The sequence below is a fragment of the Micropterus dolomieu genome, linkage group LG18 (assembly GCF_021292245.1).
Source record: "Micropterus dolomieu isolate WLL.071019.BEF.003 ecotype Adirondacks linkage group LG18, ASM2129224v1, whole genome shotgun sequence".
Lineage (NCBI taxonomy): Eukaryota > Metazoa > Chordata > Actinopteri > Centrarchiformes > Centrarchidae > Micropterus > Micropterus dolomieu.
In genome coordinates, this window is record NC_060167.1 from 28,440,612 (window position 1) to 28,452,655 (window position 12,044).

Here is a 12,044-nt window from a genome sequence, read left to right on the forward strand (position 1 = left end):
ACCATACAGGAAATGCCTATCGCCTTGAATGTCAATATAACTAACTGTTAAGTAAGATGCTGATTTTAATGGTAACAACTAACAACTTACTTTACTAACAACTAACAAGTCTTAGTTCTTAGTGCTAAATGTTTATGTTGTAGGCTAATAAAAGTAATCAAATATTAAATCTTGCCTCATTTGGAACTAATAAATGTGGAGGACTATTATAGGGCTCAAACAGCAGATTAATTAGTCACTGAAAATTATTTTTTAGTTTTAAACATGAACCCTATTGTTTTTTTCACATATTTTGGTGTTGAAATGACACGGGTAGGCACAAAAAGTTTTTGGAACCGTGCAGTAGGCTTCAGCTGGCAACCGCAAACTGGCTGCAGTGGCTGCAACATAGGCATATTCCTTTGGGGCAATTGCACCCATCAAAATTACATCCTCAAAAAGTGCTTCTTTTTTGCTACTAACAGGCTCAGACTGTTATACGAGGTGTTTAAACAACACCGGTAGCAGCCTTTGTGTTTAACAAAAAACTGAAGTCTCACTCGAGGAGGTTATTGAGAGTTGTTGCAGGAAGACGACAGTGGAAACGTGAGTCAGTGTTGGAGAAAGGAGTTTGTTGTGTTGGAGTAACGTTAGGAAGTAAAGGCTAGCAGTTCCTCTATGATAACAAACTTATCTCCTGTTTCCACCAGCATTTTCTTGTTAAAACAAAGGGTGTTACTCATATGGACCCTTTCCATGATGTTGTCAGACACCTAGTATAACTGTCTGACCCTATTGGTGGTAAAAAATAAGCATATTTTGTGGATGTAATTTCGACAGGCCCACCTGTCCCAAAGGGCTGAAGCCATCTACTGCACAGATCCCATATCTTTTTGTAACTACTACTAATTTTGAGACGAAAATAGGGCCCAGGTTTAAAAATACCAAAATTACCCTTAACATGTCAAATATTCACTAATTGTAGCTTCTTGGCAAATATTTGCCAAGTTTCTTAAGTCTTTTATTATAGTAAACAATTTCCTTGAGTTTTAGACATTTTATAAACCAAACATTCATTGATTAAACCTTAATGCCAATTATCATAGCCCAACAATATTGTGTAAGCACTGTGTACTAGACTAACATGTCTGGAGATCTGGTGCATATACCAATGCATGCTGACTTAGCACCAGCAGCCATGATAAACATTTTATAACACCAAATACTAAATCAGTCTTCTATTAACATTCACGCAGGGACTTTACACACAAGATGCCATATCTCATTTATTATTCATGTCTCATCATAAATTAAGAAGCAATAAAGCTGAAACTTGAAGTTAATAAATAATATGAAAGTGTACATAAATCATTTTGACTGCTGGTTAATGTCCAGACATAAAACCATAAGTCGGAAATTACAGGAACTTGCCCCAGACAGAATATCAATGGCTAACTGTGTAACTGACTGGCATGGAAAATGTGTTGCGTTGATTGTAAGACTCTACATTTTGAACATACACTTTTCTGCCTAACATGTCATAATTAATGTGTTATGGTTATGCTCAACTGCAAACCAGAGTTTGTGGATATCATAGCTGGGCATTTTACCTACACTGTGTTTAAGTTGGAAAATGTGTGAAAGCTGTTGCTGGAACATACTATCTGGGTACAATCAGTCAAGAGATCAGGAGGTGGTAATTAAAAAAAAAAAAAAAAAAGACGCATTTGTGCGTCTCAGCAGCTGACAGATTTGCTAATACAAAGCTTAGACTGCCATGTTAGCAATGACAGCCCGGGTGAACTCGTCGCTTGTGGCATAGCCCCCGAGGTCTCCAGTGCGCACCTGTTGCAAAACATAAGCACAGTTTGTTACTATACGCACAGCTGCAGCAACACATGTCCACATACAGTGTCACAGCCTGCATGTTAGAGAGCCTTTAAAAACTGCATTCACAGAACACACAAACAGTATGATTAGTGAGATACGAAGTTTCAGAATGCAGCGGTTTAATTTCCTAAGGTATGGTTCTTGTCTTTATTTTCTCACATTTCTATTTTTAACATTACGCGAGGCTGAGAATTAAAACATACCAGTATATAAATAAGGTCCATCCATTAACCAGATGCAGTATTTAATGTTCAGAAACGGTTTCAAATGTTAACGAGATAACCCACTGCCACTCTCCAACACACACCTAGTCTTATCGTATTGATTAGTATTCCACCATAATATCCCGAGTCAAAGTATTATTGTACAATAGTACAGCATTCGTGTGACAAGCTTTAATATGCAACCGTGAAAGAACAGGACACTGTTTACACTGGTTGTGGTACACACACACGATCATGCCAAAAGGTCAAAACAAGAGTACAGTAACTTCTGAATGACTTATTTGTGGCAAACAACCGACAACCAACCTACTTGTGACGTCCAAATTTGAAAATGACTAAATTGCAGCCTAGTAATACAAAAAGCATGACAGATGAACTGGTGAGACCAAGCAGTTGTTTGAACTCTTACAGCATCAGTGGCATGAGCAGCATCATCTTATACAAAAGTTGTTTATAGGAGTCCTTGAAAATTCTGTTTAAATATATTAAGTGTTAAAATAGTAACTGGATTATTAATATCACAACAAGAAACATGAATTCTGCCTTTGCTACACAGTAACTCACAGCAACATTTTCAGGGTTTAGTTGAGTTTCAGCACTGCGATGGCAGTAATATTAAAAACATTAAGAAACGTGTATGTTGCAGTATTAGTGGGTCATGAAGCAGCAGTGTTATCATACTGTATATTTATCAACATAAGCAGTCAGCCTCTTCACTCAAAACTGAAACAACTATCAGAAAATGAGATAAAAGTCAGGTATGGTGGTGGTGAAGAGTGAGCCAAAAGCACATTAGCTGATATAGGCAGTCTGGTTTCTCACAATCTGTGATGGCAGAGAGGTAGACTGAAACACAACAAGCGCAGGCCATGAAAGCAGGCAAACAAAAAGGTGTCCCTGCATGGGTGAAAAGATTAAATCAGCAGAGTAAAAAAAAAACAAAAAAACCCCCCAGCAAATATAAAAAGTCACAAAGAGATGGACACAAGCTACGAGGAAGACAACAATATGACAAATCTCTGAAAGGATGCCTCATGAGCACAAGGCACCACTGATCCCACTGGATCAATCAGCAAATCCAGTATAAAATCAGACATTAGGATGCAACTCATGGCGTTTGCAAAAACGGAGCGCCACAAATGTCATCTGGCAGCGGGAGGGGAGGTGAGTCTTAAGATGCGTCCAGTTCATGTTAAGAACAATCTCCAGATTTAAAGAAATGTCAGGGACGAGTGTGATGGAACATCTTAGTAAACAGGACGGTGGTGCAGGTTTTCCACAACAGCTTGCACAAAGTCTCCAGTGGTGGAGTACCCGCCAAGGTCTCGTGTCCGTACCTGGGATGTGCACAGACACACAGGATAGTGGGGTACAAGGACAGGAGGAAATTAAAGGAAAGGGGAGAGGGAGACGAAGGGTACTTCAGACAACATGCAGGCAAATTCTGCTTTCAACTGACAGGCATTCCTTAAAAATGGGTCATTTCTCACATTCACACAGTTGCCTCAAATAAAATACCACCTCAACTGAAACGCCGGCTTTTGCCACCTCTTAGAGGGGATCAATGAGAGCGGGGGATAAATCTGTCCTGAAGCTGTTGTTGCTGAAATCCAATTTTTTTGAGCTGAATTTTATCTGAGGGATTAAGGTCTACCGACTTCATGCTAGTGTTTTGTCAGTGCATGCTAATGTTAACATGGAGCAGACGCAAAAGGCAGGTTTCCAAGCCAGATGACAAAAAAAAAAAAAAAAATTATATATATATATATATATATACACACATACACACACACACACACACACACACACACCTTGCATATGATGGAAATGCAAGAGATGGGCTGAAGTAAGATGCAAAAGCATATTCTCTCTCACACGCACTCAAAAGTAAATAATTAAAGGCTCTCTAACATACTAAAAGGACAGTTTGCAGGTTGTTCGATGTAGGCATTTGAGGGTCAAGGACTGCCAACATTACACTTGTTGGTTATTGCTGGTGTCACTTAGATGTTCGGGGTCACACACACACACACACTGAAAATTACCTGCCATTCAGCTTTTTATTGTATTTCTCATTTTCTTAAGTGCCTGCAGCTTTTTGACACTGTATACATGAAATTACTGTTACAGGCAAAATCTATCATGGTATATGTAATTTTATGTCACAGTAACAGTATTAAATCACAATACAGTTAATTGTTCTGTAAACTCTATTAGGAAATGGCGTAAAACAACTTTCATAACATTTGATTATGCCTCCTGCTCCATATTTACAATTTCTCTCTCCTCATCCATGTTTTCTTGTCACGCTCTTCTCCTGTGGCGGTTGGCTAATGAACTTGGAGGCAACTGGATTTTCGAGAATTCATAGATACAGTTACATTGCCAGCCCGAAATATATAGAAGAGACACAAAGGGATAGCTCCTGCGGTGGAAACTGTATTGCCGCTACTTGTGTATACATTCTATAGTTGCATGGTATATACCGTCACATCACCCAACCCTAATGTGCTGCATGCCTGTTTACAAACACAAGCGGACATGAGTAAAATCCTGTTGGCTTGACGTTTCTGAAGTGGAACCACCGGTTTTATTTTGCGCCACTTGTATTCGCAGAAAACTTTCCCTCTTGGTGATAATACTGTTCGTGTTTACACGACATGTTTATGTCACAGCAGGTGTCTCCACATTCACAGCTTGGATGTACCAGTGGGCATACAGCAGGTAGAACTAACAAGTTACACACTTACCTTGCCCTGTTTGATGACCCTTTTGACAGCATCTGACACCATTTGGGAGTGATATTCAAGGCTGCAACACAGTGCCAATGAGAATTAAAACAGGTGTCCATGTACACGTGTCAACATGCAGATTAACAGGCACTGAGGCTGGAGGGGTGTGGTGGACCAAAACAGAGGATTAGGAGGTACAGTGTGAAACATGATGTCCTTCTTACTAAAAGACCTAAGAGGTTGACTCACTTGAGGTGCCTGAGCATGTTAGCGGCACTGAGCAGCATGGCTGTTGGGTTCGCAATGTTCCTTCCGACAGCTTGTGCGAAGGGGTGGCGTGCACCCTGAAAGAAAAAGGGGGATCAAGAATGACACTGCTGTAGTCTCTTCCTCTCCAACTCCTCTTCATCACCAAGTACCAGAGAAGGGTTGAGTAGTAACACTATGTCAATAGCGGTTTGTATTAATGTTTTCTACCACACACGTAACTGAAGTATGAAAATCAAACTCTAAACACATGAACCAGAATAAAAGCAGACTAAACAGATTTAAAAACAAACAAACAGTCAGTGGAAACTCACAGTCTCAAACACAGCATACTCTGCACTGTAGCTTTCCCCAGGAACAACACCCGCTCCTCCAACCAGCCCTGCTGCTAGGTTGTCAATAATGTTTCCATACAGGTTGGGCATGACCAGCACGTCAAACTGGTATGGGTTCTGGACCAGCTGCAGCAAAGAAATACAAACAATGACCTGTTCAAACCAGGAAAGGAAAAGTGAAGCAAAATCCTCGGCAGCAAATGATTTATTAAAGTCAGGAGAGTGTGTACCTGCATGCAACAGTTATCGATGATTATGGTCTCATATTTGATTTTGGGGTACAGTTGCGCCACCTCCGCACAGCACTGCAGAAACAGGCCATCACCTAATTTCCTGTAATAAGACAAGGGGATGAGGACAAGTGTTGCTGTAACTGTAATGCAAATTATAACCCAAATTACCACCATTTTATGAATTAACAGAAGAATGATTTCAAAACATGCAAACACACATATGTATATATTTAAATGATAAAAAGCAAAGAGGGAGCTCTTCTATTTCCTTACATGATGTTGGCCTTGTGAACAGCGGTGACCTTGTTTCGCCCTTTCTTGGTGGCATAATCAAAGGCAAACTTGGCGATGCGCCGTGACTTCTCTCTGGTGATTATTTTCAAACATTCAATCACACCCGTCACACTCTAAAGAGCAAGAAGAGACAATACATGTTTTAATACAGTCATTCTTGTTTAAACATTGACTAATCCACAGTGTGAGACAATTAAACCACCACCCTATCTACAGGAGACGCATTTTTCCATCGAGTCTGTCTGATGGAACAGATTCACTTTAATTTCAATGAATCAAGCAGCCAACACGGCAGCTGCTCATATTTCACACATGCTTTAGGTGTAATACTGCAAACTGTTTTAGGCTTGAAGTCCTTTAGGTGTCACTGCCAATTAACACTTATGATGAACTGAGTCTAAAGGAGAGCTAAAGAATCATTATCTGGAGTAGAAATGAATGAAGTCTTTCCTGTGACTATGTAGTAGCTCAAAAATAAAATCCTGAATTACAAGACACACACGAGTGACTCATCTTTGTTTTGATACTTGGTTTATTGTTGGTCAAATCTCTGTGTTCATGGGAAATCTCCCTCTTCAAAGCAGACACCCATTTCCTTCTCATGTGGGTTTAAAACCACAGATCATTTTCTGCCTGCAGTGAGTAAGAGTAGTGTTTACCTCGTGCTCAAGGGAGCTATACTCTCCCTCGGTCTGTTCGCGGATGATGACCAGGTCCAGGTTGTTGTGGCGAGTGCTGTAGCCCGGCAGGCTGTTCACATGAACCACATTAGCAAACAGGTCCAGTTTACGCCTGGGTAACGGATAGGGAAGTAGAGTTATTTTAAAAAAAAAAAAAAAAAAAGAAAAAAAAGAAAAAAACAACACAAACAACGAAACACAAAATACAGCTTTTTTTTTTCCTGGTCTTACCTCAGTCTCATCTCATATGAAGCCAGCTCCCCTTTGAACTCCATGGGTGTGTGAATCTTTCCTGGTTAACCAAGCATGTCACGGACATTTATTTTAAGTCTAAAACCTCATACTGTACTGTACGTGCAGCCTTTGAAATAACTCGATGCTGTACCTTTCATGGCCACTTTGTTGTTCTTCATAGAAGTTAACACTTGCTCCAGCTTGTCCTCACTAGCCATGTTCTGCACCTCACTCAGGTGAAACTCCTCAAATTCTACTGGGACGTCTCCTGCCTGGAGACAAGACAAAAAAGTCAACTTAAAGATCAGCCATTTTAATCAAAATTTAAAAATACATGCCATCAGCATATTTAATGGATACCCTTATATGGCCTATATGAAACCCAGCAATGTTATTTCCTGTGAATGTTTACTATTAATATTCCATCTATAGCATAGCAGATGAGATTAAGGGTGTCGGCCAATTTGAGTAATTAGCATATATAGATAATTGATCGACTCCAGACTGTCCAGAACTCAGCTGCCAGGCTTTTAACCAGAACAAAGAAATATGATCACATCACCCCTGTTTTAGCTTCATTACACTGGCTCCCAGTATGTTTTGGAATAGACTTTAAAGTTTTATTAATTACTTTTAAAGCTCTTCATGGCCTCTCGCCTTGTTATATTTCTGACCTTTAAGTCCCATACGCACCAGCACGTACTTTGAGATCCTTGGGCAGAGGTCTTTTGTCTGTTCCAGAGTCTCGACTGAAAACTAAAGGGGACAGGATTTGCAGTCAGGGTCCTGAGGCTCTGGAACAGCCTGCCCGAGGAAATCAGGTCGGCTGAGTCAGTGAAGTCCTTTCTTAAAACATACTTTTATAGGAGAGCCTTTCCCGATTTTATTCATTTTTATACATTCTTTACTTTTAGCATGCATTTTAGTCTCTTAAGTGTTTTCTAGGTTTTTGTGTTTTTTTATGTATTTTATTGCATTTGCACTTGTTAAAGCACTTTGTAACTTGTTTTTTAAAAGTGCTCTATAAATAAAGATAATCATCATTATACACACGCATATGTATTTTCTTCTACTCATGGCACCACATATAACAGGAAAAATACCTTGAACACTTCCTTGACAGCGGTCATCAGCTCAGGTCCCACTCCATCCCCTGGCACCATTGTGACCTTGAAGGTAGCATCAGCGCGGGCCGGCGGGGGTTCTGGGCAACGGAGACCAGCAGACACACTCAATGGTCGAGACACCAGCTGCTGCCACCGGGGGCCGCTCAGGCCCTGAGGATGGTAAAGAAGACACTGTCACAACAAGCACAATATAAAACAAGCATCTTTTCCCCTATAGTAGTAGCTATCCCTTTAATAACATTGGCTATAATGATGATTCCCAACATGTTTGGCTTGTGACCATTTACGACAAAGCAGTGGCTGTGTGACCCTTCTACTTTGTTTGCATATGTCTATGAGATTAGAGCAATTCCAATGACGTTCCCTTGTCTCTGTTCAATTTAAGAGGCCTGGAGAGGTAAAACTATCCAGGATCTCAGCTGACAAGATTAGTTGATTAATAAATTATTTGTTCAACAGAAAATTTATTGTATACAATTTCAAAAACCATTCATTGTTTAAGTCATTTTTCATCTCCAACTTATGCTTGTTCCAGGTCCACCTTTTCCAGTGTGAGGGTTTCTTGCTTTTCTCTGTTTTATATTATCATCAGGACTCAAAAGTTTGGGGTTTTTCAGACAGATTAAGACATTGGGAGATGGTCCATGTGGCTCTGTGAAACTGATGGGCATCTTCAAACATTTTATAGACAAACCAGCTAAATCAATTAACTTTTTTTACCCCCCCATGTAAAAAATACGTACAAAATCATATCTATTGTGCCCATTTGAATAAATGGGATGGGTGTGTTGTTTCAAGAGGACCCTGAATGATCACCAGCCACTGGCCAGTGGTCAAAATGAGACCTACAGGAAAATATAACACGACCAGTTGACTTCAACTGCCATCAAGAGACAATTTGAGCACAAACGCACGAGTGACTCCCACTGACATTGAATAATCTTGTAAGAGAGAAAAACTGAAGATGACACAAAGTTATCAAATCAAACATACTGTATATTATCTGACGAGGCCATATGTTGTTTTCAAGACAGTGTCGTTGTTATGTGTGTAAGGGTAACTGAAGCCTCTCTAGGACAGAGGTTCCCATGTCTGGGTTTCTAGGTTAGCTAGCTACTTTAGCTAATTATCTCACATAACGTTACCCAAGAAGACACAAGTCTAACCTAAACTACGTGGCCGCTTACTTATTTGACGAGTAGGCAAATCTACAAGATTTCTTCCCGGTCGACCAGCTGATAAAACCAGATGGCGCAACAAAAGCACTTTATCACTACCGTTGACCTGAAGGCTAACTACGGGGGCTGGGCTCATGGTTAACTAAGCGACAAGACACAAGAAAGACGGTTTATGCTTTGGCTGAACAGAAATACAACTTCAACCACAGTAGCGCCTTTCCTTTGTATAAAATAAGCTTGTAAGCGTCATCTTTTCACTCACCTTGACCAATGTTACAAAGCTTCCTCTCATGGCGGCCGCCATCGTCACAAGCATGCAGCGACTGAGCTATTTCTTCTGTGGTTTTGTAGAGGTAACAGGGGTCTGACTGCGGGACAATAGTGCCTCCAAACGGACACAACTGTTATTGTAACATGGGGTGAAAGTTGTATCCGCATCCACTGGGGACTGTCTTGCTCCGGGACACTTCGGCAGACTAGCTTGTAGGTTGGCATAACATGAGGGCTGAAACATGTAGCCTATTATTCTGGACAAAAATTCTGAGACAAGAAAAGGGGTGTTGGGGAACCACAGAAAGGGGACTATATTTGCCTTCTGTGCACTAATCTAAACAAAAAGCACGATTGAAAGCCGGAAGATGCAAATCTAACAATTATGATCTTCCACTGGTGCTACAGAGGAAGAAGAAACTTAAAAAGTCAATGCTGCTACATGTAGGCTACCCTACACCTGAGGGATAAATATCCCTATAAGGCAATACAGACTCACCTCATCTTCTGGCTTCAATTCATTCATTGCGACAGCCTTTACAGCCCCCATCACTTAGGAGAGAATAAACAAACAACAGTGACAACACACCCGCACTCTATATATGTTACAAGTGACACAATGATTAGATCGGCATCTATATGCAGCACACAAGCAGGAAACACTTGTCTGTAACTTTCTGTGGTTATTTCAATGGGTTGAAGATCACTCTTTTTACAGGTGATGATGAGCTACTATAGTGAGGTTGAAAAGCAAGTTTAGTGAAATGAGAACTTGAATCCAAAGATGGGATGACACAGAGAGAAGAAATAGTAATATGTGGTGAAGAATTTAGAGAGGTGTAGAAAATAGGAGACACTTAAACCTTACAACTAGAGAGAGTAGATTAAGTGTACTTCTCTGTTTATTTTCTTTTCAAAACAATTGTAACTCAATTATTTGCTCAACCCCATAACCTGATTTTATTTTCCATTTAACTCTTTTAACCCTGATTGTACACTGCACTGTAACTTTTATTATATTTTAATGTGTATTTTTTCAATTTCCCTATGTTGCTTTAAAACTTTTTTATATTTCCCTGTTGCTTTTATTTTTTATGTAAAGCACTTTGAATTATGTTGTTGTTGAAATGTGCTATACAAATAAACTTGCCTTGCCTTGCCTTGCCTTACAATGTCTGATAACTGTTCACTTCCCTTTGAATGATACAGGGGCCCCAGAGCCAGAGCTGCTGCCCCGGGACATGCTAGGGATTACAGTTTTTTTATCAGAGCTGAGCTCAGGGGGCCCCAAAGTGTCTAGTGGTGCCCCTCCATCCTTATGTGAACAGCTGAGGATGCACATTTTCACTCTCATAAATTTTGCTTAATGCTGCATTGCCCACCCTCTGAAACAGGTCTATCCTAAATAGGTCAGGGGATTCCCAGTCCTATTCCAGCCAAGTGATGCTCTCTACTGACACACAGGATGACATCAGATTTTAAAATCACCATCATTAAACTAGGTCAGTGGGCTACCCTCTGACATTGGTTAAATAGTCCTCCTTTACCTTGTTTGGCATTTCATTTGGTTATTCATGCTAGCATAATTTTGCCAGGGGCCAAAGTAAAACATCCAATGTATGTATGGACATTTTGCCCTGAGCCAGGCCTCTCAGGTAGTCCTTCCTCCATGTACAAATCCCTCCTCCTCCTTAGTTTGTTCCTCTCATACATTACCACTACATTCAAGCTAAGCGCTAAGCATCCAATTTTATTAAACACAAACCCCTGGTAATCTTAGAAATATACACAGATGAGACCATCTGTGTAACAGCACTTAAGGCATATTCACATTATCCTGTTATATCACCTCTTCCATTGGCGATGAATTGCCTGTCTGCAGGCCGCTGAGCGGAGCAGGGGTGGCCTGGTTCAAATTTGTTGAACTTGGACCTGAGTTGTTGACTGTGTCCACTGCTTGAACTGAAATACGGATGAAAAACGAATGACGTGTGTTTGTGAATTTCCAGAACTGTCCAGTAACACATTGACCTCATATCAAGACCAGACCAAAAATATATTTGGTTGGTAAATACCAGCCCAGGTTTGAACCTCAAACTACTTAGATAAAAAATATTTCTTTTGCACAGTAAATATATTTTTTTCACAGTTTCCCACTGTGGCTCTATGCACTTATACAAATAGACATGATTGCCAGAAACACATGTCCATGGTCAAAAGTAGGAAACAAAATATTTATCGAGGTGGCTAGAGAAATCTTAAAGGATTCTGGAAATGTTGTTAAATGACTTTCTTGGTTTTTCACAGGGCATTGGGAATGTATCTGTCAGGAAATGAATGAACAGTTATATGACCTGAATGAGACTCATGAGAAGCTCAAACTGGGTTTACCCCACCGTTTTAAATAGTCTATTGTGTATAGCTGTCTGGTGTGTACCCCTCAGACTGGGTTAAGGCCTTACCCTAGCCAATTGGATTGGTGAAGGCGGAGCTTAGCGAATTGTAGCCGGACAGACAGTACTGAGGGATGACTGCTCCCAGCGCAGGCAGTGCACGGCGAGTGGCTGACAGCCGCAGCGTAGTATCTGAGTTTACTATATA

The 12,044-nt window shown here is 40.4% G+C and overlaps 1 protein-coding gene across 2 annotated transcripts; it reads right to left on the reverse strand.

Annotated features, from left to right (window-relative positions):
* Positions 1-1,247: 1,247 nt before the first annotated feature.
* On the reverse strand, positions 1,248-9,589 carry idh3b (isocitrate dehydrogenase (NAD(+)) 3 non-catalytic subunit beta). Of its 2 annotated transcripts, none has more exons than XM_046028626.1 (11): positions 9,436-9,589; positions 7,972-8,145; positions 7,020-7,140; positions 6,866-6,926; positions 6,614-6,746; positions 5,934-6,067; positions 5,658-5,760; positions 5,407-5,553; positions 5,075-5,169; positions 4,844-4,904; positions 1,248-1,824 (listed from the first exon to the last, which is right to left on the reverse strand). In XM_046028626.1, exons 1-11 carry the CDS (start codon positions 9,487-9,489, stop codon positions 1,747-1,749), a joined length of 1,161 nt encoding a protein of 386 aa, XP_045884582.1. In that variant the 5' UTR covers positions 9,490-9,589; the 3' UTR covers positions 1,248-1,746. The 2 variants fall into 2 exon arrangements, with proteins under 2 accessions (XP_045884582.1, XP_045884581.1); XM_046028625.1 differs by lacking the exon at positions 1,248-1,824 and adding an exon at positions 2,250-3,430.
* Between the last annotated feature and the right edge of the window lie 2,455 nt (positions 9,590-12,044).